Source organism: Eumetopias jubatus, unplaced genomic scaffold (assembly GCF_037043125.1).
Source record: "Eumetopias jubatus isolate StellerSeaLion01/CBP00866 unplaced genomic scaffold, mEumJub1_p1.0 scaffold_12, whole genome shotgun sequence".
Taxonomy (NCBI): Eukaryota; Metazoa; Chordata; class Mammalia; order Carnivora; family Otariidae; genus Eumetopias; species Eumetopias jubatus.
In genome coordinates this window covers 45,766,055-45,790,451 of record NW_028274818.1, presented here as the reverse complement: position 1 = coordinate 45,790,451, position 24,397 = coordinate 45,766,055, and the positions used below count along the sequence as shown (strand labels likewise).

General features: G+C 38.6%; 1 protein-coding gene across 2 annotated transcripts; it reads left to right on the top strand.

Moving 5' to 3' along the window:
* IVNS1ABP (influenza virus NS1A binding protein) lies at positions 1-21,746 on the top strand. Of its 2 annotated transcripts, none has more exons than XM_028121474.2 (15): positions 1-297; positions 6,659-6,886; positions 7,292-7,420; positions 7,633-7,802; positions 7,931-8,006; positions 9,357-9,530; positions 9,856-9,981; positions 11,323-11,430; positions 15,286-15,418; positions 15,650-15,874; positions 16,341-16,462; positions 16,558-16,684; positions 16,771-16,902; positions 17,035-17,208; positions 18,910-21,746. In XM_028121474.2, exons 3-15 carry the CDS (start codon positions 7,310-7,312, stop codon positions 19,161-19,163), a joined length of 1,932 nt encoding a protein of 643 aa, XP_027977275.1. In that variant the 5' UTR covers positions 1-297; positions 6,659-6,886; positions 7,292-7,309; the 3' UTR covers positions 19,164-21,746. The 2 variants fall into 2 exon arrangements, with proteins under 2 accessions (XP_027977275.1, XP_087872990.1); XM_088016864.1 differs by lacking the exon at positions 1-297 and adding an exon at positions 5,928-6,133.
* Positions 21,747-24,397: the final 2,651 nt, after the last annotated feature.

Sequence of the window (24,397 nt, the reverse complement as noted above, 5' to 3'; positions counted from 1 at the left end):
GGCGGCAGTGTCTCCGGGACGCGCGTGGAGGTCGGGAGCTCCGAGCTGCTCGGCACAGTTTCCCCGCCTGCTGCTTCGGCGCGGCAGTGCTAGCGAGCGAGCGAGTCCCCGCGAACCCTCGGTGGCCCGGCCCCCTCCTCGCAGCCTCCGCGGACTGACCACTCGTCTTCCCGCTCGACCGCTCCCCCCCTCCGCGGCCTCGAGGCGCTTTCTGTTGGGCCGATTCCCGCCCGCTTCCTCCTGCTCCCCATCGAAGCTCCAGACATGAGTTTTTCCATCTCTTCAGAGATGAACCAGGTAATACGCGCAGGACCTAGACGGTGGAGGAGGAAGAGGGCGCCCGGAATCCCAGCAGAGGGATGGCGCGGGCGGCTGGGGAGACCGTGCGAGGCGCGGAGCAGCGTCCTGGTCCCGGGGAAGGACGCTCCTGGCGCTGCCATGGTTGCCGGGTCGCGTTGGCGGCCGAGGCGGGTGCTGGCCGCCTCAGAGAGAGCTGGGGCGGAGGAAGTAGGGCGGCAGTTTTTGCCCGTGGGATCCTCGGGGGCCTGGGTCAGGGCGCCACGGGGCAGGGATGACTGACGGAAGGAGGACGCGGGAATCTCCTTTCCCGCTGTCACGAACCGACTCCTAGTGTCTGGGTCTAACCGAGGTCTGGACTCTCCTCCCTGGGACCTCCCAGGACCCGGCGCGTGTGGGCGGGGAGCCGGCCCCAGGCTGCATCGGTGCTTCGGGCCTGGGGTGGGGTGGCACCGCGTCCCGGATCGCCGTGGGCCGCGGGGTCCTTTGTTCCCGCTCCACGTTGCCCGCTTTTCTTGCCAAGCGCAGGGAGAAGGGGGCGGGAGGAGGGAGGGAGCAGCTGCCCTGACGTGTCGGCGCTGAATGACTGCGTGGCCGGCCAATCCCAGCCGGGGGTGTGCGGGCGCTGGGCGCCTTGCCTTCCAGCCTTGGGAGTGGGCGCCCTCCCGGCCGCGCGGGGAGGAAGTCCTGGGGCTACGGGGCTCTTCGGTCACTCTGGGGCGGTCGCCACTTTCCTTTTTACAAAAGAAATCGGCGGAGAGGTTTGCTCTTTTTCCATTCTTAAACGCATCTTGCAAAACGGTGTTTGGTTATAAGTTCTTGATGGTAGCAGAGTATCAGGCAATATCAGATTGAGAGTTGAAGGTAAGAAGATTTGGACCACAAATATTTTAGAAATAGATTGTTGCTCAATACATAGTAGACAGAGCTATTGTTTGAAACAGCTGACGTTTCAAAACTTATAACAACTAGAAATATGCCTCAAGAGCGCAGTTTTGTTTCCTAATGTCTGTTACCGGTGATGGAGGATTAGAATACCCTGGTATCAAACTGTTCTTTGAGGACTTTATGTGGTGATCTTCGGTCTAGTAATAAGTAACAACTTTGGAAGCCTAGTACTACTCTTTAACAGTTGAACAAGTACAGCATGGACTAAACTACCAGAATCCATATTTTCGTTTAATAATTCTAGCACTGGCAGTTGATTTAAGGATAACAAAATACTGAGGAATAGTTTTAGGTATAATCGTGCTGAAACTTCCATCTTAAAGATGCTGAGGAGAGCAGTTGTATATCTGGACATGAGGCAAACACTATTTAAAATTGGATTAACAATAGTATCATTTAATGCTAGCTGGCAGGCTACTTATCAAATGTCTATAATTTGGTAGTTGGTGGTAAAACCGGACTAGAACCACTGACCTAAAAGAGATCTAGAATGGTTTTCCTTTGAATTTTTCTAATACATGAAATCTCTATAGTTATAGATACTAATTATATCTTGATTTATCTTAGTCTGACCCCCCCCAAAAAAACCCAGAGGATCCCAGGTTTTGGTTTTAGTTTTAAATTGGTATCTTTTGGGCTACTTACTTTGGAGTGGGGGCTTTTTCTTGGTTGAGGTATATTTTAGATGGCAATTGAATGTAGTTTTGCAAATGTGGTTTTTTTATGTAAAATGTTTTCTCATTAGGGAAATGTCTTAATCACTGATATTAAGATAAAGTACTCCTGAAAATCATTTCATTGACTTTTCAGCAATATGATTTTATAGTCAAAAATCTCAATGAAGGAATTCTAAAAGGTCAGAGATCCTCCTATCTTCAGAGAGTGTAAATGGAAGAATTATGAACAAGGGCGTGATCTCTGGGTTTTTGTTAGAAGCACAGAAAATACATGCTTATCTTCACTTGTAAACTTGAATTACCACCTTGTGATTTCTAAACCTATCAGTATTTTCCTATCAGATCAGTATTCTATTTTTTTTTTTTTTTTTTTGTCAGATCAGTATTCTAACACTTCTGGTATCAACCTGAATACACCCAGCAGGTACCTCAGCATTATAATGTCCCAAAGCAAATTCCTCATTTCCTTCTTTGAGCATGCGGCAAACTCAAAATAACTGTTAAGCTTTTTGGAATTCTAATTTTGATACTGATTTTGATAATGATGCCACACATATCCAAGCTAAAATATAGGATAAGCAAGGGTATATAATATCTTAATGTTCCTGCTTCCATATTTTATCTATTCCTCCAGACCATCCCCCACAGTTCTGTTAGAGTGTTCTTGCTAATAATCGTTTTCTGCTCTCCAGCATTGTTTAAACCTTAACATTGATCTTTCTTACTTCCTCTCCCACTATTTACCATATGCATCCTGCAGACTATAATCCATTGAAACAAATAGCTGCAGTTTCTGGAATATGTATGCTGTCATACCCCTTTCCTCTTTTGAACTGTTTTCACTGCTTGATTTATCTGTCTTTCTGGTTGGTCTGTGAAGTGTTCAGGGCTGGGGAATGGAGTTAACTCCATTGGTATTATGAGCATCCCATTCCAAATTGTGCCTGCCATATGTTTGGTGCCATAAATGGGGACATAAGAATTTCAGAACAATGAGGATGGAGGAAGTGAATGAGTTTGGTGAGTTTTCAGATGGTAGTTTGAAAGGTGACATTGGGAATGTATAACTTCTGGTTTTACAAAGATTGACTTACTTTGTATAATTATAAAACCTGTCCTTTAAAAATAGAATTCATTGCTATTTTGTGAGTTGGCCGCCCTCAAAAGATTGCCTTGAAACTTAAATAATATTTGTCATTTGCCTTGAGGTTTTAAGGATGCTTTGAAAGTTTGATGATAACATTTTATCTTGCACTTACTGAAGGCCCGAGAAGAATTTGGAGGGGAGGCCATATTGTGCCTACCTTTTTTTACAACTCTTGGATAAGACCTGTTGAACTGTATTTCAGTTAAGCTAATCTTTTGGGGGCCTGTGGTAACATAACGTGTGAACTTCTGGGTGTTAGTAAAGCAGTTTAATTACTCATTTATGAGTCTTCTGTCTCCATTTTCTTGCACTGGCCATACTAAGGAACTGAAGTGTATTTACCAGAATATATTGTATTTGACCCCAGTTTTAATTTTTAAAGTGGATTAGTCAAATGTATATTTTAAATAGCAAAGAAATTTTTTTTTTTAGATTTTAATTCCTGTGTAGTTAACATACAGCGTTATATTAGTTTCAGGTGTACAATATCATGATTTGACAGTTCCATATATTACTCAGTGCTCATTAAGACAAGTGTACATTTAATCCCCTTCACCCAGTTCACTCGTTTCTCTACCCACCTCCCCTCTAGTAACCATCTCTTTGTTCTCTATAGTTAAGAGTCTGTTTTTTGGTTTGTCTATTTTTTCTTTTGTTCATTTGTTTCTTAAATTTCACATATGAGTGAAATGTGGTATTGGTCTTCCTCTGGTATATTCTGCTTAGCATTATACTCTCTAGATCCATCCATCTTGTTGCAAATGGCAGGATTTCATTCTTTTTTATGGCTGAGTAATATCCTGTGTATGTGTGTGTGTGTGTGTGTGTGTGTGTGTGTGTGTGTGTGTATGTGTATATGCGCCACATCTTCTTTATCCATTCATCTATGGGTGGATACTTGGGCTGCTTCCATAGTTTGACTCTTGTAAATAATGCTGCAATAAACATAGGGGTGCATATATCCCTTTGGATTAGTGTTTTCGTATTCTTTAAATACCAAAGAAAATTTTAAGTTTTATACTTTTGTATAACTCTAGGGTGTTGGGGCTTTTGGTTTGGCTTTTCAAGGAAAAAAAATTCTCCCCACATTTTTGTTCCACCAGTTACTGAGTTTTGAGTTTCACAGACCAAACTAGGATCTACAAATTTTTAGAATCATTTGAAACTCAATTTGCGCAATGCTTGCTTGAGTGAAAGTGACTGTGAACTTTCAAAGACATGGTTATGCAGGCAGGAGTTGATATAACCTCCTCCAACTTGGTGGTGGTGGGGGGGTGCTTTGAGAGTAGGGACCTACAGAATATGAGGACAGTAATTGAGTGAAGTAAGTTTGTTGCATTAACTTAAACGTCAAGTGGACTTGGGCTAGCTCTTAAAATCAGGTAGGGTTGTACTGATCATTGAAGAGATGAGGTTCATATTAAGACCTTGATGTACTAGAAAGTCTTCAAGTTCTAAATGTAGAAGAACTCATTTTATTGCAAAACTAATAATATTGTACAAAGTTGTATACCTAGAGTTGCTCCAAGTGATTTTAACCACCTCCCCCCCCCAAAAAAATTTAAGGTAGAACTTCCAATTTATCAAATATAAATGTCATTTTTATTTTTGGTTAGATCAAGACTAGTTTACAGAGAAACACTGAATAATGATTAAAATTGGTACAGTTTTTCAAAAAGCACATTTTAATTATATCAGTCTAATTTGCATGGAGGGATTCTCCCTCCCCCCTAACCCTTTTAAGAACAGCTTATGAAACCGAAGTGAGGAGTTACCAACTACGTCTGTGGATTGGCAACCCAAGTATATATCATATATACAAAGATTTTCTTAATTTGAACTGGGTCTTGGCTGAAAATGTCTGAAGGTTTTCTTACGATGGTGTGTTCTCTCTGTGTACAAAGAATTGTGTGGTATTTGGAAATCATTTGTTAGAACTTAATTTTTTTTTTTAAGATTTATTTATTTATTTGACAGAGAGAGACACGGCAAGAGAGGGAACACAAGCAGAGGGAGTGGGAGAGGGAGAAGCAGGCCCGCCGCCGAGCAGGGAGCCGGATTGGGGCTGTATCCCAGGACCCTGGGATCAGGACCTGAACGGAAGGCAGACACCAGACAACTGAGTCACCCAGGCGCCCCAGAACTGATTTCTTAAAGGCTGAACTAACTGGCCTAGATGGAACTCTAGAGCAGAGGAAATCAGTATTACATAATAGTATGATACAGTTTTGTTGCAGGGGTAAGCATTGACCACAGCCCCAACCTGAGTCACATTTATTCAGGAGGTCCTTGAAATAGAATAGAACTTAAGTTATAGAGAAACCAGTTAGGGCATTTGGGATCCAGCTCCATTACAGATTGTGCTTGTGTTGAACTTAACAGTGTGTTCAATTGGAGCTGGACCAGCCTTCAGTAGGTTCTGGGTAAAGTGATTATTCATTCACCTGAACATAACTGTTAGAATTCTGGGTTTGATTGATGTATAAGGTAAATCCAGGTAATTTTAAGATGTCCATTTTTTAAAGTATGTACATCTTTCAAATTATTTATTTAGTTCTTGTTTCCTGAATTATAATGACAGTGGTGTCATAGTTCAGGTGATTAAAAAATAAGTACCATCTGAATTTGACACTTGGAGTTGATGACACGTGAAAATGAAGGGGGAAATGGAGGTAGGAGGACTGAATATGATTACTTTAAGATATGGTCTGAACTAGAATTATTCCATTGGTAGTTTATTACTGTATATAAGTAAAAGGACCACACAAAGAACAGGCATCACTATTTTCCCTTTTTGTTTATTTAGTTCACTTCTTAGTACTCATCTTTATATTTAAGTTTCTACACTAGTTGTTTTGGTAGTGGGGAGATGGGATGGATACAAAGATGAACAAGACAGAGGCTCTGCCTTCCAGGGCCTTGAATCAAAGAAGATGAGGTCCACAGAAGCCCAGCTCAGCAGACCAGCTGGAAGATTACACATGGCTTTCAGAGAGTGTTCAGTATGTGGAAGATAGGGAGAAACTTCTCTCAACCGAGGGGATTTGGCAGGGGCTCTATGGAGGTAAGATTTCATCTGGCAGAGGTTGCATTAAGGGTATTCTAAGAAGAGAGAACTTGAACAAAGGTACAGAGGCTAGGAAGAGCAGACCACATTTTGGGGAACAGTGTGTCGGGTTTGACTATAACATTGTATACATGTCTGGGAATAATGCCCAAAGGTTGTTTGCTGGCTGGTGAAAACGGACAGATCATATGTTTGTTTGTTAGTTGTAACCTAATAGTAAAGAGTATTAGAGTTAACCAATATTTGTATTTGTTCTCTAATCTTGTGCTTGTATATCTCACTTAAATGATACACGTTATTAGCTCCTGTCTTCCAGGGAAAGTGTTTTTTTGTTTGTTTGTTTTAATCACCTGAATAGTTGTAGGTTAAATGAAAAATGTTTATGTATAATTGCATTTGTGTTATTTTCTGTACTTGTGTCATTGACAATAAGATAAAACAAGATAAAACTTTGATCTAATCTACTTAGATCAATGACAGTCTTTGATCAGTCTGAGTATCTAAAATTTGTCATTATTACAGATTATGATGCATGATTATCACAGAAGAAATTCGTGTCTATAGCTTTTAAGGACTTGATTACATCATTTCAAGCCTGATAGTTTTGGAATCACCATTAGAGCTTAAGACACCTCTGCCTTCACTTCAACCACCTGTCTTCATACCTTGAGGAAGTGCTGAGTTTTAACACTCCTTTGTCCTTGGATTATTTAAGACGTCCTAGAAATCCATTTCTCACCAGTTCAGTAGGTAAGTGAATATTCAGTGCCCAGTGCAACATTAAGACACATTGTTCTTCTGAAGACTGTGTCCAGTCTACTAACAGCCTTTCATAATTTTCTTAAAGGGGAAGTCAGTAATCATTTGTAGAAAAAAAAACATTTTTCTACTTTTTCTTTCTATAAACTATTTTGAATTTAAATAAATCAGCTCAAACTGAAATCTATTACTGCTTTTTAATGATAGATTTTGTATAGCCATTAGTCAATTGTTCACAAGTAAAGGTGAAATGGAGCTTTTTTTTAAAGAACATTAAGTTTCTAGCATGTATATATATATATATGGTATATCTAATATATACCATATTAGTCTTTAAGGTATAATAAAAATCCTCATTCACAAGTAAAATAACACCGCTTTCTTTCTGCCCTTTAGCCAAATTTATAAGGAAAAATGATTCCCAATGGATATTTAATGTTTGAAGACGAAAATTTTATTGAGTCTTCTGTTGCCAAATTAAATGCCCTGAGGAAAAGCGGCCAGTTCTGTGATGTTCGACTTCAGGTATTTAAAACTTAATTGGAAACCTACAGAACTGATATTTTGTTACTAAAAGCAGTAAGTTCTTAGATTTGTTCATTTTCTTTTTCATGATAGGCATTTCATGAAATAACTTTAAAAAACAATGATTTACTTATAAATATTAAAGAATCTGGTGTGGTAATTAGCTGTATATAGTCCACAGTACTTCTAATTTTAATTCCTCATAATTTCAGGTCTGTGGCCATGAGATGTTAGCACACAGAGCAGTCCTGGCTTGCTGCAGTCCCTATTTATTTGAAATCTTTAATAGTGATAGTGATCCTCATGGAATTTCTCATGTTAAATTTGATGATCTCAATCCAGAAGCTGTTGAAGTCTTACTGAATTATGCCTACACTGCTCAGTAAGTACTTTATAAATTGTATAATTAGGGGATGTCATCAGGAAATTCCAAGTCTAAATTTATTTCAATTAAGTATCTATGTTTTAAGGCCTCTGATCCTAAGTGATAAAGAACTTTTTTTTTAATAGGTTGAAAGCCGATAAAGAATTGGTAAAAGATGTTTATTCTGCGGCAAAAAAGCTGAAGATGGACCGAGTAAAGCAGGTAGAGTACCAGAAGTTAACATATATCAGCAGGACTATTACTAGCAAGTCTGTTTTTACATGGTTAGAATGCATAATTTGTCATAAGCCACTTTTTAGTTTCAAGAACTTGAAAATGGCCCCTTCTTCCCCTAGAGAACTGAATGTTATTTTAACCATTTATTAACCATTTAGCTATAGTTACATAGAAAGGTCATATTTCACTCAGATAATTTGAGCTAAACCCATGCTCTTCCAGTAGTCTTCTCGGCAAGGTAGCTGTATCAGTCACGACAGCAGGATGTAAAATAAAATACTCCTATTTTTCTCAGGAGTTAATCATATAACTTATATTCTCAGTTCATTTGTTCTTCATTCTGGAGTTCCTCTTTAAAAGGACTCCTAGAATTTAACGCCATTGAGAGCTGCTTAATAATTCATAGGATAAAAGGCATTTAATTTTCGGGGCACCTCGGTGGCTCAGTTGGTTAAGCGTCTGCCTTCGGCTCAGGTCATGATCCCAGGGTCCTGGGATCGAGCCCCGCATCAGGCTCCTTGCCCAGTGGGGAGCCTGCTTCTCCCTCTCCCTCTGCCACTCCCCACTGCTTGTGCGTTCACATGCTCGCTCTCTAATAAATAAAATCTTTAAAGCAACATTTAATTCTAATTTGGGCGTCAGTAAACTGTAAGCCAGCTGCCTGTTATAAAGTTTTATCAGAACACAGCTTTCATTTACATATGGTCTCTGGCTGCTTTCCACCTGTAGTGATGGAGTGGAGTAGTTGTGACAAAGTGTGGTCCAAAAGCCTAAAATACTATTTCGCCTTAAGAGGAAGTTTCCTGGCCCCTCCTATAATGTCCCGTCTCTGCGTCCTTCAATGATTTGTAGCACATATTCCTCAAGTTTGTACTGCAGGTTTTCCCTAATGTCATTGCTCTTTTTCCAAAATTATTTCCTACCTGTCTTGTCTTTTGCTCCAACCAAACTAAATCGTTCACAACATCTCTCTTCCCTGCTTCCTCTGTTCTGCATTCAGCATCATCTCTGTGTAGATCCCAGTTCAGATACTGCCTTCACGTTGAAGTCTTACCTAATTATTCTGGTTGGAAATACTTATTTGAACATTTCATATGCATTATCACAGCATTTCAGTTTGTTGCATCTTTCCTTAAACAACTTAGACATTTGAATGGCATCCTTCGATGTTTATTATTTGTATACATATGTTCTTCCCAATGTTAAAGTTGTTTGATTAAGGCAGTGATTTTTGATTCATCTTTATATCTTCACATAATGCTTACGCATTGAGTATTAAATATTCGTTAAATAAAATATATGTAAGTGTTGGTGCTTGTGTATTTCTTTTCCAAGGTTTGTGGTGATTATTTACTATCTAGAATGGATGTTACCAGCTGCATCTCTTACCGAAATTTTGCAAGTTGTATGGGAGACTCCCGTTTGTTGAATAAGGTTGATGCTTATATTCAGGAGCATTTGTTACAAATTTCAGAAGAGGAAGAGTTTCTTAAACTTCCACGGCTAAAGGTAAGGAGTAAAAATCTATTGAGAGATATATACTACTTAGTTCCAGGCACGGAATCGCTGTCCATGTTTCAAGCATGTAAGTAATGGTTGGGAAAAAGACAGTACATCGAAATGATACTGTTATTTTTAGCAGTGTAACAGTTTTCTGCCTACCCGTTTGTGTATTTTTTGGCTACTGATTTTCTTATTTCTTATAAATATTTAGAGTAAATATATGGAATGTGATTTGGGCATCTGTGACCGTTGTATTATGAAATTGAGCATTAAGCTGAGGATTAGAGGCTCAACACTGATCTGTGTGTCACTGTTTTTTTCCTAACTCTAGTTGGAGGTAATGCTTGAAGATAATGTTTGCTTGCCCAGCAATGGCAAATTGTATACAAAGGTAATCAACTGGGTGCAGCGTAGCATCTGGGAGAATGGAGACAGTCTGGAAGAGCTGATGGAAGAGGTTAGTTTTAAAGTAAATGGGATTCAACAATTCTTAACATTTATTTTGCTATAACATGAAGGATTCCCTCTCACTTTTATTTTATAACCATGACCCTAAAGAATTTAAATTTTGCTATAGGTACCCCTAAGCTGAGAAACAGGGGGGGTGTCCAGGTGAGCTGAATGAACCGTTCAGTTTGGTCTTCTGCTTTTCTTTTTTTATTTCTTCGCTTATTATGTGCTGTTAACTTCCTTTAAAGTAGCATGTAATTTGCTTTAGAAATGGGAGGTGGTACTGAAATTTTCTGTAGATTCTAAATTTTTCTTCACAGGTTTTTGCTTTAAATTTGAAAGTAGGTAAAAGCTTCTAATGGTTGTTCCTCCCCATTGATTTATCTCCCCATAGGTTTATTAACAAAACTAGGATACCCAAGACTGAAGAAACAAGAAGAAACCTCAAGTGTATTGACACGTAAAGAAGCAGCAGTCCTGCCCCAGTTCTCCTAAGAAAAATCCGCTGTGGGCAGAGAGCGATGATGATTTAATGGTGTTTACTCCTTTACAGGATTCTCTCTTTAAAGCTTTGTGTTTTTCAATGGTGTTGTTCATACATAATAGTCACTCACTTACCTTGGGCTACTTTTTAAAAATACACAAGAAAAACTGGATGGAGAAATGGTGGGAATTAAAACATATGCAGATGGAGCAGTAGAGTGACGCTGCATCTGTCATTCCACTTGAGCCTTTCACACTCACTGAAGGCTTACCAGATCTTTTAGGCCTTGAAACATACTGTTATCATGTTCTAGGAAGGCCAACAAGTGATCCCTAAGTTTTATATCGTTTCCCACTTGAAAATCAGGTGCATTAACCATGTGTTTGCATCTGCTAAGGGAGGTATCTCTACAGCTTGTTTGCGTTTTGCATTTGCTTATCTGTTTTTCTTGACATTACCTACAGGACAGAAATATGTTAATGCAAATCAGACCACTTCAAAGGTGTAAGCCATACTCCACATTTTATTGTAAATATGTATATTCTTTACCTATATATATTGTACTAGTGCTTTTTTTTCTTAATGCTATATAATAGAAGCTATGAGAAAATGAAGATTTCTTTCAAGCCAATCAAGCCAAGGACTCTTCCGGCCAGTATTAGAAGATTCTGTATTTGATTTTTGTTTTTTAAATTTTTACAACCATGACCTGTATTTTCTTTACTTCGGGATCCTGCCAGAGCAAGATGTCAAGAAGTTCAAGAAGCACACTGGAGGTTACCTTGAGGCGTTTGTGTGATCTGCATACTAGTGGAGTAGCCATGGAGACGGTAGCCACATGGGTGTTCTGTTGCTGTTTTGCAGGTTCAAACCTTGTACTACTCAGCTGATCACAAGCTGCTTGATGGGAACCTACTAGATGGACAGGCTGAGGTGTTTGGCAGTGATGATGACCACATTCAGTTTGTGCAGGTACACATTGCACATCTGAGGTAACCTCAGGTTAAAATGTGATTAGAGCATTTTATAGCATACTGAAATTTTCCTTTAATAAAGGAAAGTGGAAGAATTTCATTGGTATAACTGAACAGAAACATTTTGGGGACAAAACAAGCCTATCTTAACAGTTACTGCTGTTTTTGCCACATAAAAAGAAATGAATTCAACACATTTTAGATTTTTTTTTCTCAATTAAATAGGATTTACAGGTAGTAAGAAAGGACAATAAGATGAAGCAAAGTAGAAACTGATTTTTTTGGGTTAGATTACAAAAAAATAGTTTGCAACAGGAAGAGTGTTAGACTCTGTTTTTTATTATTATTTTTTTAATCTCAGGTATAAACTTTTTTAGGCTAGGGACAAATAATTTAGAGAAAAGTATACAAATCATAAGTGTCAAATAGTGAACCTACTAATTTAAACACTACTTGAGTCAAGAAGAGATTTCTACCATCCTGGAAGCCTTCCTTTGCCCCTTCCCAGTCACCTCCCTACACAATCCCCCAGGGGAAACCATTATTCTAACTTCTGAAACAATAGACTAGTTTGCCTGTGTTTTAAGTGGACATAAATGGTCATATAGTATGCATTCTTTTTGTTTGGCATTCAGCTGAACGTTGTATTTTGAGGGATAAACTATAGAGTAGGCTGAGTTAACCGAGTTTTAAGGGATGGTTTTCTTTAATAGAAAGTAAATGATAAACCTGATTGGTGAAATTCTCAGGTATTCTGTGGCAGTAGTGGCCAAATATCTTTACTTTCACAAAAAGTGTCAGGGTTTGAGTTAGTTGAGAATTTTGTTCATAGTTGTACATTTTGAACATTTAGAATATTTTTCCTCATAACTCTAAAGATGTTAACATTATTTTTTATTTTTTTTATTTTTTTTAAGATTTTATTTATTTGACAGAGAGAGACAGCGGTAGAGGGAACACAAGCAGGGGGAGTGGGAGAGGGAGAAGCAGGCTTCCCGCCGAGCAGGGAGCTCGACGCGGGGCTCGATCCCAGGATCCTGAGATCGTGACCTGAGCGGAAGGCAGACGCTTAACGCCCCAGGCGCCCCAGTGTTAACATTTTTTTTTAAAAGTTACTCTTTAAACAAGTAACAATACCTGTGCAAGGATGATAGGCTTAGAATGGCAGGTCACAAGATTGGGAAAATAGGGAAATGCCACCTGATGGGGGCTTACACTTGATCCTACAGGTAATAAGGAACTTCCAAAGATTTTTAGACCAGGGAGGAGAGTGCTATGAAGAGAGATATTTCACAAATTCAGTAATAGTGTAAAACTGGGGCAATAGTCCAACAATAGGGGGATTGGTTAAATTAACTGTATTTCTGTACAGCAAAAATCCACACATTAGTCATATTTAAGACAAGTGTTTATCAGATGGGCAGTCTCTAGGTCATGGGACTTCGACTGATCTGTGGTTTGTTTCCTTTTGTTTTTCTTATTCTAGTAAATGATTGCATTAAACCCTTCAATTTTTATGACCCAAGTACAGAAGGTAGATTAAAGTTTGAGACCAATTTACACAAAAAATGACGAGGACTTGATCCAAGGGCATGAGGAAGAGTGGACTCTAGACACTTATAGTTTCAAAGGTTGAGTGAGTTCTTAGTAATCATTTAGAATAAGAAAGTTAAGGAAAAGGAATTTGAGAAAATGGGATTCTGACATATGTGACTCATTAGAAGGTGGTTCCCTGGATAAAAATCATGAAGTAAAACAGGATGAGGGGACACATCAGGCTTGAGGAATAGGAAAAGAGTTTGAGAAGAAGCCATTAGAAAGGAAGGAAGAAATTAGAATCAAAATATGTTAAAAAGCTAGCTAACATCGGTAAAGGTTGAAGGAGGACAATAAATTGTTAATTGTGTCAAATCATTCTTCGGGAGGTCATGTAAAAGAAGGTTAGAGATAACCATCTCTTCTGCATTAGTTTTGGGAGGCCACTTCATAACCTTTAGTGGGTGTAAGTTCCAAAGAGTATTAAGGTCAAGAATCCCTTAGTGTGAGAAGTAATAGTGGTTGAAAAAGAAACAGCCACCAGAGATTACCCCCTGGCAAGCCAGAGGCAAAGAAAGTGGAGCCAGTTGGTGGCTGGGTGGGAGGAGTTGATACAGGAAAGTTTGAAGATAAAGGAGAGGAAAGGATGGTGTTTGAAAATGTTCCAGAAGGAGTATAAAGGAGTTAACCAGCACTTCTGTATGACTTGTTAAAAAAAAAACCCAAATAGTTTTCATTGTTACCATGCTTTTCTCTTTCACGTTGATTTTTCTTTTTCTCAATTATAGTCCATATGTTAGAACAGTTTTCTCACTGTGATAAAAGCTCTTAATGTAAGCATCATCAACTTGTGATACTTTGGATCCCTTCTTCCCACAGGTTGGGATGGCGTTTTATGTAACTTGTAATTTCTAGTAGCAGAGGACGCAAGTCTGTCATAGTATAAAAAGAGTGGTTTTATACTCAGAACTTCTAATCTTTCTTTTAGTTGTATTGCATTAGGCAATGCATATCTTCTCTGAGTATTGTTACCTATAAAATGGATAAAAGGGCAGTACTGCCCTTACTGGATTAAAAGAGATGATGTGAATGAAGTGCCTAATAATACCTAGGTATATGATAAATGTCTAAGTAGAATTTATGGTGACCATTGACATGGTGCATTCTCTGCCTCTTCTCAAAATAGGCTCCATATGCTGGAACCACGCTTGTTGAACGGCCCAGACCAAACTTTTCACAGCTTCAAGTAGCTACCAAAATCTTCTCCTCTGAGAGTTGTTACATGGATTTTTGTTTCCACAAGAAACAAATTTCTACTATAAATCTTTCCCACCCATGTGTCTCTGGCCCTGGGGACTGAAATAAGTGGATAAGCAGACTTGGTCAGGTACTCAGCGTGGCACCTGTTCATTTGGTAGTTCCTCTTAGGGTGTCTTTGCCTCCTCTAATTCCATATGATCATAGCCTTTAAAAGTGTCAAGGGCTAAAGTAATTGGAAGAAAACCATCAAAGGGAACTCATACACCAGAACATAATGCAATTCTCTTAACAGTCATTTGGAAAATTTGTAGCTTTGCCCATTTCTCCTTCTTTTAGTGGTCCTGTGTATTCTACTTTTGTGAATGTTTGGTTCTTTTAGTGTTACTGTTCCATTTCTGGTTACTATTTTTTGTGTTTTGATGTAGTTTGATTTGTCTAGAAAAGCACTCTATAATACCTATAAGATGGTCCTGAAGAAATATACCTTTCAGTGTTTCTTGTAACTGCCACTTTTGTCCTGAAAAATACTTCTCAGAGGGACTGGATTGGATAAATGTCTGCTCACTTTTTGCTGGCATTGTATGAAGGGTATCAGAGTACATATGATTTAATTACATTTGACCATTCCTTGGAGACAGTGGGTTAAATGTATTATTTCAGATAATTCACCCTTTTAAATTAATGAGCTCTTTTGGAAGATGATTCTATACTTAGTATAAAGAGTATGTGAGCTTATGTAGATTTGGGGGGGTTCCTTTTCCCCCCCCTCCATTGAGGTATCTGATATTTGATCTACAACATGTTTTTTTAATTGTTTAAATGGAGCTTTTCCTGACCAGGCTACTTATGTAGGTATAGTGGTTTCTTTACAAGTGGAGATGGAAGCATGCCAGTAATTTGTGTCAATTGGAAAGTTGGTTTTAAATTTAGGTATGCTATAAACGTCATACATAGGTGAAAGATACCGTTTTTTCAGTGTTGTGGAATAGCTCAGGAACAAAGGTACACCAGGTATGGTCTTTGGCTAGGTTTCTGTAGCTGCCTTTTGATTTTGCAGAAAAAGCCACCACGTGAGAATGGCCATAAGCCGATGATAAGTAGCAGTTCCACTGGATGTCTCTCTTCTCCAAATGCTACAGTACAAAGCCCTAAGCATGAGTGGAAAATCATTGCTTCGGAAAAGACTTCAAGTAAGTGCATTACATTTGTCAGATTGTCTTTTATTTTTAAAGAAGGAGTGTTGAGTGGAACCATTTAATAACTTGGAAAGTGACAGTTTGTGGAGAAAAAACTGAGAAACAACTAAATTGGAAAAGAGTAGCAGATCATTCCACTCTGGAATCTGGAGTCCAGTTCAGGATCACGCAGCAACCAAAAGTAATAATAATTGCATCTTAAACATAGAACTTTTGTGCTTACAGATAACACTTACTTGTGCCTGGCTGTGCTGGATGGTGTATTCTGTGTAATTTTCCTTCACGGGCGAAACAGCCCACAGAGCTCACCAACGAGTACTCCAAAACTAATTAAAAGTTTAAGCTTTGAGATGCAACCAGATGAGCTCATAGAAAAGCCCATGTCGCCCATGCAGTATGCACGATCTGGTCTGGGGACAGCAGAGATGAACGGCAAGCTCATAGCAGCAGGTGAGAACAGAAGGATGAGTGTTTTCTTACTGGAAACTTTCAACTGGCTGAGCCTCTTAAATGGACGTCTGTGCTTGCTAGTGACATGTGAACTTTGGAAGACAGGGTTCAATGTGCCTTCTTCCTTGGCATTCTACTTTACCACGTTCTAAAAAGACTAAGAAATAAAAAGTAAATACTATTGTGTTTCCTAACCTTTAAGTAAATGTTTGTTTCTAATTCTTAAACTATAACGTAGCTGAATATATTCTGTCCTTATTTTCAAGCCAAGACTAAGCAGTTTACTCATACTGATAATGTTGTTTGGCTACTGTAAGCAGTTAGTTAAAACATCAACTAATGGGGCCTTACTAAGTTTATGGATAAAAATTCCTTTTCTCGTGCAGACTACTTAAATCATTCTGGACCAGAAACCCTGGTCCAGTTTAATAATCTTAAATGTAAATCTTGATGGTTCTTTTACCAGGTGGCTATAACAGAGAGGAGTGTCTTCGAACAGTTGAATGCTATGATCCACATACAGATCACTGGTCCTTTCTTGCTCCCATGAGAACACCAAGGGCTCGATTTCAAATGGCTGTACTCATGGTAAGTGCATTATGTTGCAGGAAGAAGCAATCCATATTTAACTGTTTCTCATACTTCGGAATGGCAGAAATTCTAATCTCTCACTTTTGATATAGGGCCAACTCTATGTGGTAGGTGGATCAAATGGCCACTCAGATGACCTGAGTTGTGGAGAGATGTATGATCCAAGCATAGATGACTGGACTCCTGTTCCAGAATTGAGAACTAACCGTTGTAATGCAGGTAAAATTACTTTTCTTCTGGGATAATCAGTATTTAAGTATGACAATTAAATTATCAATATATAATCTTATTTTATGCTCACATAGGAGTATGCGCTCTGAATGGGAAATTATACATCGTTGGTGGCTCTGATCCATATGGTCAAAAAGGACTGAAAAATTGTGATGTATTTGATCCTGTAACAAAGTCGTGGACAAGCTGTGCTCCTCTTAACATTCGTGAGTTTTTTTGTGTCATGTTTTTTGCTTTGGGGGTGTGTGTGTGTGTTAACTTCTGAATCAGCAGTATATATAGTATACAACTTAAGAGTTTTGGGAGATAAAGTAATTTGGTTCGACTTGATTTTATAGGTAGACACCAGGCTGCAGTCTGTGAGCTTGGTGGTTATTTGTACATAATTGGAGGCGCAGAGTCTTGGAATTGCCTGAACACGGTAGAACGTTACAATCCTGAAAATAACACCTGGACTTTAATCGCTCCCATGAATGTGGCTAGACGAGGAGCTGGAGTAGCTGTTCTTGATGGTGAGTGTTGGGATTTGGAAAAGTGAGGAATGGGGAGTGATGAGTTTCTTCTGAAACTCCAAGAGAATGTCAGTGATACTTTATATATACTTGTATAATTAGAATTCAGAAGCAGCCATCTTTTCTGATGCAGTAGGGATTGATGGTTTGTCTTTTAGAAGTTTTTTCTAATAGAGACTCAGTACTTAATATATCAACACTAGTCTTTTGGTGAGTTCACTAAATGAAGGTCTAAGTCTTTTCCTTCCATAAACCATATGCAAAATGTATCATCTTGGAGTTTGTTCCTTTAGAGCAAGAATTCAAAGAATTTGATTTGCAAAAAGCAAAAATAAGTGCAGATCATCTAGATCTAGTCTTTTCTAATTATCTACTCCATACCTAATTGGAAGCAATACTTAAGACTATTTTAAAAAGTCTGTCCAAAACATTAAACTTGGTTTTATATAGACACAGCTTTCTTTTCACATCCATTTTACTGATTTACATGTTTAATTATGTAATTATAATAATGAGTTTAGTTAACATTGTCTTGGGAATAAAGCAGAATCTTAGTTAAGCTGTGGCTCAACTGCTGAAAGCACAGATGTGTAGACATTCCAGCAAGTAGCCTACTGGCCTGTAGCCTGCAGCACTCCCCGAGCCTTGTCAGTTCTTCTCTAAATATATAGATGCAGACAGGTTTAAGTGACAGATGAGAAAATAATGAATTTTTTTTTTTAAAGATTTTATTTATTTGACAGAGAGAGACACAGCGAGAAAGGGAACACAAGCAGGGGGAGTGAGAGAGGGAGAAGCAGGCTTCCCACTGAGCAGGGAGCCTGATGTGGGGCTCGATCCCAGGACCCTGGGACCACGACCTAAGCCGAAGGCAGATGCCTAACAACTTAGCCACCCAGGCGCCCCATGAATTTTTTTTTTTTAAGGTTTTATTTATTTGAGAGAGAGAGAATGAGAGATAGAGAGCACGAGAGGTAAGAGGGTCAGAGGGAGAAGCAGACTCCCCGCCGAGCAGGGAGCCCGATGCGGGACTCGATCCCGGGACTCCAGGATCATGACCTGAGCGGAAGGCAGTCGCTTAACCAACTGAGCCACTCAGGCGCCCCCCATGAATTTTTTTTTAATGCTAACCTTTTATCTGTTTGAAAATAACTTATTAACTGCTCTGCATATATATTTGAAAACAAGTGATAACTCCTGGTCTGTTTCCAAGAGTTTTTGTACCAAAATAATTTTATATAGTTGGAAAGCTCAAGAAAACATTCAGTTACCTGAAATCTGCTTTTCTTTAACTTCTTTTGAAGGACTAATACAAAATTTCCAGTGCACAGAACTACTCTGGTTTGCCACTAGTTAGCTGCATTTTTAGGTGAATTGTCCACCTTCTTTGTGCCTCATTTCATCTGTAAAATGGCAATAATAGTAGCTACCACAAAGAATTGTGGGAATTACACTTGAGTTAGATGCTACCCCTCTCCTTTCAAATTGCCTGAGTTCCAGGTATGAATGGGTTTTTATCAGTTTTATTCTATTTGTATCCATAGTTCCTAGAGAGCGCTTGCCACATTAGTGAGGCATTTAAGAGAGTATTTTCTGATAGAATGAGCAGGCATTTCTACTAAGAACCACTGATTTTACCAGAAAACAGATTAGTTTTTTTCTTATTCTCTCTAGCTTTACCTTGTTTCCTTTCTCTTTTAGGAAAATTGTTTGTAGGTGGGGGCTTCGATGGTTCTCATGCCATCAGTTGTGTGGAGATGTATGACCCAACTAGAAATGAATGGAAGATGATGCGAAACATGACTTCACCAAGGAGCAATGCTGGGATTGCAACTGTAGGGAACACCATTTATGCAGTGGGAGGATTTGATGGCAATGAATTTCTGAATACGGTGGAAGTCTATAACCTTGAGTCAAATGAGTGGAGCCCCTATACAAAGATTTTCCAGTTTTAACAAATTTAAGGCCCTTTCAAACTAACAGGCTTAGTGATGTAATTGTGTTTAGTAGAGGTACACTTGTGAATAAGGAGGGTGGGTGGGTATAGATGTTGCTAACAGCAACACAAAGCTTTTGCATATTGCATATTAAACATGCTGTACATACTTTTTGTGTTTATTGGGAAAGGAATGCAAAGATGAAGGTCTGTTTTGTGTATTTTTAGGACTACTTTGGTTATTTTACTTTTTGGAAGTTGATATTGTAAAAGAATAAACCAAGACTTGATCGGGCATGTCATTTCAAGAAGTCCCCTCTCCTCCACATTTGTTCTTGCCAATTTGCACATTGAATGACTCTTCCCTCAAACATGTATTATGGGGCAAGAGGGGGTAGGGTTTAAGATCTAGGCAGTTGGGTTTTTTAAGGGCCCTTTTTCAATAACTGGAACACTCTATACAAAAGAGACTTATTTAACTAGATAACAATGACTATTTTTGTTTTTATTAAAAAAACTGACATGCCTACCAAGATTTAATCTTTTATGATTGCCTTTTTATAACTTTTTATATTCTCAGCACAGTGCTTTACCTATTGAAGATATGGCAGATTCAAATTATGGAGCAGAGTGGCAGTCTTAAAAGGATGCGGAGTGAGGTGTTTTATACGCCCAGAATGCAAACTTCTAAGCTTTTGCCTCAGCTACTTTTTTTTTTTTTTTTTGAGAATGCAGTACCAATGTTTATTTGGAGTTGCTGAACAGTAACATAGCTATGATTTTTATTTGAAACAGTGATTTCAAATATTTTGACTTCCTGAGGGTATATTTTATATAGCAAGACACTTAATATATAACAGTAAAGAACAGTGAAGTACTTTATTTTCTAAATAATTCTTGTCTTTATTTATCATTAACAAAACAGTCCTAAATAGCGCCCTCAATTGTGAAAAAAAAAAAAATTAAACTGTATTGGGTTTATGAATGCAGCCTTTATCAGAACTATGTTTTTGTTCGGTTTTTCTCTTCATATGGATAAATACTGGTTGGGGTGACTTTATCAAATGTGTTGTGCTACACATATAACTTACGGTGCCAAATTAGCACATCCTAATGCTTGCTGCCAATGCAAACATATTAAAGGTACTTGCAGGAAATCCTTGCACCATGGAATTAATATCCAAGTGTTGTTTGTGTACTCATTCATGACTAAAAGCTTTGGGGACAATTTTTTCCCCCAGTAATAATATTTGTGGGAAAATAGTCACATAACATGTCTGAAATAAGAACTGATGGTAAGATTTTTTTCTCAGAGAAGACAAACACAGGAAGCTAAATGAGCCAACTAGGACAAGGTGACTACCAGTGGCTCACTTGGATCAGGAAGAAAATTGTTCCACTGGTACCTAGACACCTCCTCTCTCATTCCACGAAGAACCATCAAGAAAGCTCACATGGTGGCTATGTAGTTGCTGACTCTATTTATTGCTGGTTTGGTTATGGACTAAAACTAGGTTGGCAGATTTGAATTTGCCTAATAGGATGACTATTTTTTTTAAATGGATCCGTATATGTCTTATTTAGCCCAAGGAAATAAAATTTTAGTTGGGGATTCAGCAATAAAATATTTGAAATTACTTCTCAATTTCTAAGTAACCTAATTCCCAAGTAGCATTAAGCAAATAATAGGTGTGAATACTCTGGGTCAGAGTTTTCTGTATTATGGATGCCAAACAGGTAGTTTTGATGGTTAAAAGTATGTTTTTTAAGTATGTTTTGAATATAAGCAGCAGCCTCCCATAAAGGGAGAAAAAAAAAACAGTGCTCATTGACCAGTTGTTTATATTTATCTCCATCTAAAAGGTACACGTTTTTCTTGAGGGAAGGAGAAAATGTGGCATAGCCTCAACATAATTAAAAATGTTTTTACCACCAGTATGGGTTTGGGGTAGTTTAGAAATAACATTGGTAATAACCACCCTTGTGATCAATTGTAGTAATGCATAAAACATACAGATGCCTAAAACAGTAGCAAAACTATAAAATACCTGCTTGAATTAATAATTGGTTATACTCACACATGAATTTTCGTTTATTGTGACATTCAATGTAGGGTTTTGATTTTTGGCTTCTAGTATGTCATACATGCTTTCCCATTCAACATGTTTTAGAATTCCTTATATTTTAGGGGAAAAATCTGGATCTGGGAGTTTGATACAGTCCTAGGATCCTTGCTTATTACTCTAGGTGTGCACCCTATGATTTCTCCAGATCTTTGAATACTTAAAACTGAAGTAGGTAAGAGAAAGAGTCTCTGGAGGATATTTCTGCAACTTCAAAGTTGCCTTTGGAAGAATATGAGATCACAGAAAGTTTTGTCTCTGTTAGTCATTTATTTGTATCCTACTTGGTTCCAAAAAAGGATTTGAAGAGTCTATCATTGAATGACTGGATGAATTAACTGGGTGGGGAAAAAAAAAAAAAGAAAAACAAGGAAACACCAATGTATGTAATATAATGGTGGTTACCAGGGTGTTGGATAAGAGTGGTGGTGTTTAAGGGTACAGACTTGTAATGAGTAATAAATAAACCTGAGATCTAATGTGTGGTATGATGAATATAGATAATAATGTTACGCTATAATTATGTAATGTGATATCACTCCATCGCAGTCATGTTGCAATATATAAATGCATCACAGTAAGCTATACACCTTAAACTTAACAGTGTTACATGCCACATTTATTCATTTTTAAAAAAATCAAGAAATAGTGGAATCATATGTAGGTTAACAAGGAATTCTTTGAAGCACCAGTTTCTTTCATAGTAAAAACCAGAAGGTTCTCAGTTGTAAAATGATGCACTGAGCAACAAGTACGAGCACGAAGGCCAACAGAATATTGAAACTTTGCTATTAATAGCTCCATGCCTTACTGAGGGTTGAATAAGAGCGAGAAGCAAAAAGCTCAGTTACTGTGTATAGGGTTGATATCTTGTGGAAATTTAAGAACCCATAAAGGGTGTACATCTGAATACATTTGCTCAAAGTGAGCAAAGGGAGTAATTTTAGCCTGGGAAAAAGGCACACACAGTACCAAACCTGGATGAAGGAAAGAGAAATGAGGGAATGACACAAGATGAACTGAAATATACAGCGTTAGGAATAGGAGTCGCTGTATTAAAAGGTTGAAAGGCACCTACCAAATGTAACTAGTCCAGTAATTAGCAAGGCCAGCTATCCATTAAGGCTACTCCCAGATCAAAAGATCTCTAGATCTTAGAATTCTTAAAATTGAAGTAGGTACCTCCTGCATTAAGCCAAGTGTTTTGTCTCAAAGGTGGTACCATCTTTAAAGGTCCAGGCTTGAAAGAAAATGCCTGATAATTGGTACCCAGAACTCAACTAAAAAAAAAAAAAGTAAATGGGCAAAAGATTGGAACAAGACCCTTTACCAAAGAAAATTAATGGATTCCAATAAGCACATGAAAAGATGTTCACTATCCTAAATCATTAGGAAAATTTAAGATTACACACTTAACTAAATTCTGGTTGGGATGTAAGTCAACGAAACTCAAATTGCTGGAGAAATCACAAAATTGTAAGGTCACTTTGGAAAACTGGCAGTTTCTGACAAAATAACCTATGACACCATAATCACTTTCCTAGGTATTGATACAAGTGAAATGAAAACCTGTTAACACTGAAACCTGTATGTGAATATAGCAGCTTTATTCAGTTACCAAGTCAACTCAAATAGCCTTCCACCTGGTGAATGGTAAATTGGTGCATCCACACAGTGGAATACTACTTAGGAATAAAAAGGATGAAGTTTTGCAGAGCAATGGAATTCATACCTTGATCACACTGGTGATAATGTGATTGTGTTTTGACAAAACTCAAAACTACACCTAAAAACAGTTTTGTCCTTCTAGCTTAACCAAAAGGGTACCAAACCTTTAAAAAACTTTTTTTTTTTTTTTTTTTTTTTATTAGCACATAGGAGGAGGAGCAGAGGGAGAGGGAAAAGCAGGCTCGGTGCTGAGCATGTGCCCAACACGGGGCTCAATACCAGGACCCTGAAATCACAACCTGAGCTGAAACCAAGAGTCAGTCACTTAATTGAGCCACCCAGGTGCCCCCAAAGGGTATCAAACCTTTAAAGGAAAAGGCTCTAAAAGGGGGACTAGGACATACCCATATTTTACCTTGGTGGAAATCCCAGCAGGGAACCACTGATTCCCACTGGCCTTGCAAGTATTATATACTGAGCTAATGTAGTTTAGCCCATACCATCAGCCTACAGTAGAACTGCAAAAGCTAAGGAAAGATTAGAACTAAAGAACAGCATGCTGACATCAGTCTGTAGGTAGGGGCACTGAGCCACCTCACCTTACAGTTTCACAGCTGGTAACTGTTCAAGTTCATGGGGTTTTCACTGGAGTGGGTTTTACTGGTAAAACAGCCAAAGAACCATCAGCTGGGAGGCTGACTGGCCTGTCAGTTCAATCTAAATCAGAAAAGGGCTTTGCCTGTGGCATCACTGAGAGTGGAAGATGTATTTGATTCTTCAATAGGGATATTCCCTCTGAAGAAGTAGTAAATCCTGACTCATGGGATGAAAAAGGATGCTTGAAAAGTGTTCCAACAGATGGATGGGCTAGGGAGAGTTGTCAGAAAGTAGGAACAAAGTGATCGAGTGAAGGTAGATCAAGACACCATCTGAAGAAATCTGGGTCAACACTCATAGAGTGAAAAGATTTCTGTTCTCCCTCAAGGTGATGGTCAAAAGATAAAGGAAATGAGCTTCAAGTTTGTCTTTCAGGTGACAGGCAACACCACAACAGGAAAGTGAAATTCACCATCATCTGTGAGGTTCTAATCTGTGCAGTCCCAATTGCCTGCTACAGGGCCTAACAAAATCCTAGTAGGGCACAACACCCCAATTCTTAAACCAGCATTCCCTTGGCCCAGAATGCTGGAATTGCTGGGGTGGCTACACCCAAAGGATCCTCCCTAGTCCTCAGGAAGGAAGTGGATGATCTTTTGTGTAAAAGTAAATTGGAAAATGCTAGTGTAAAACGGTGCCAGAAACTTTGCTGGGATAATCCTCATGGATGCCCCTCATGACTCCTCACTAAGACAAGGCCAAGAGCATTATGTAGAGAGCCCTTCCCCTGTGTGACTTTCCTTATCTGTCCCTACTGGCATACATGCCAGAAGCCATGATGGCTTCTGCCCAAAATACAATAGGC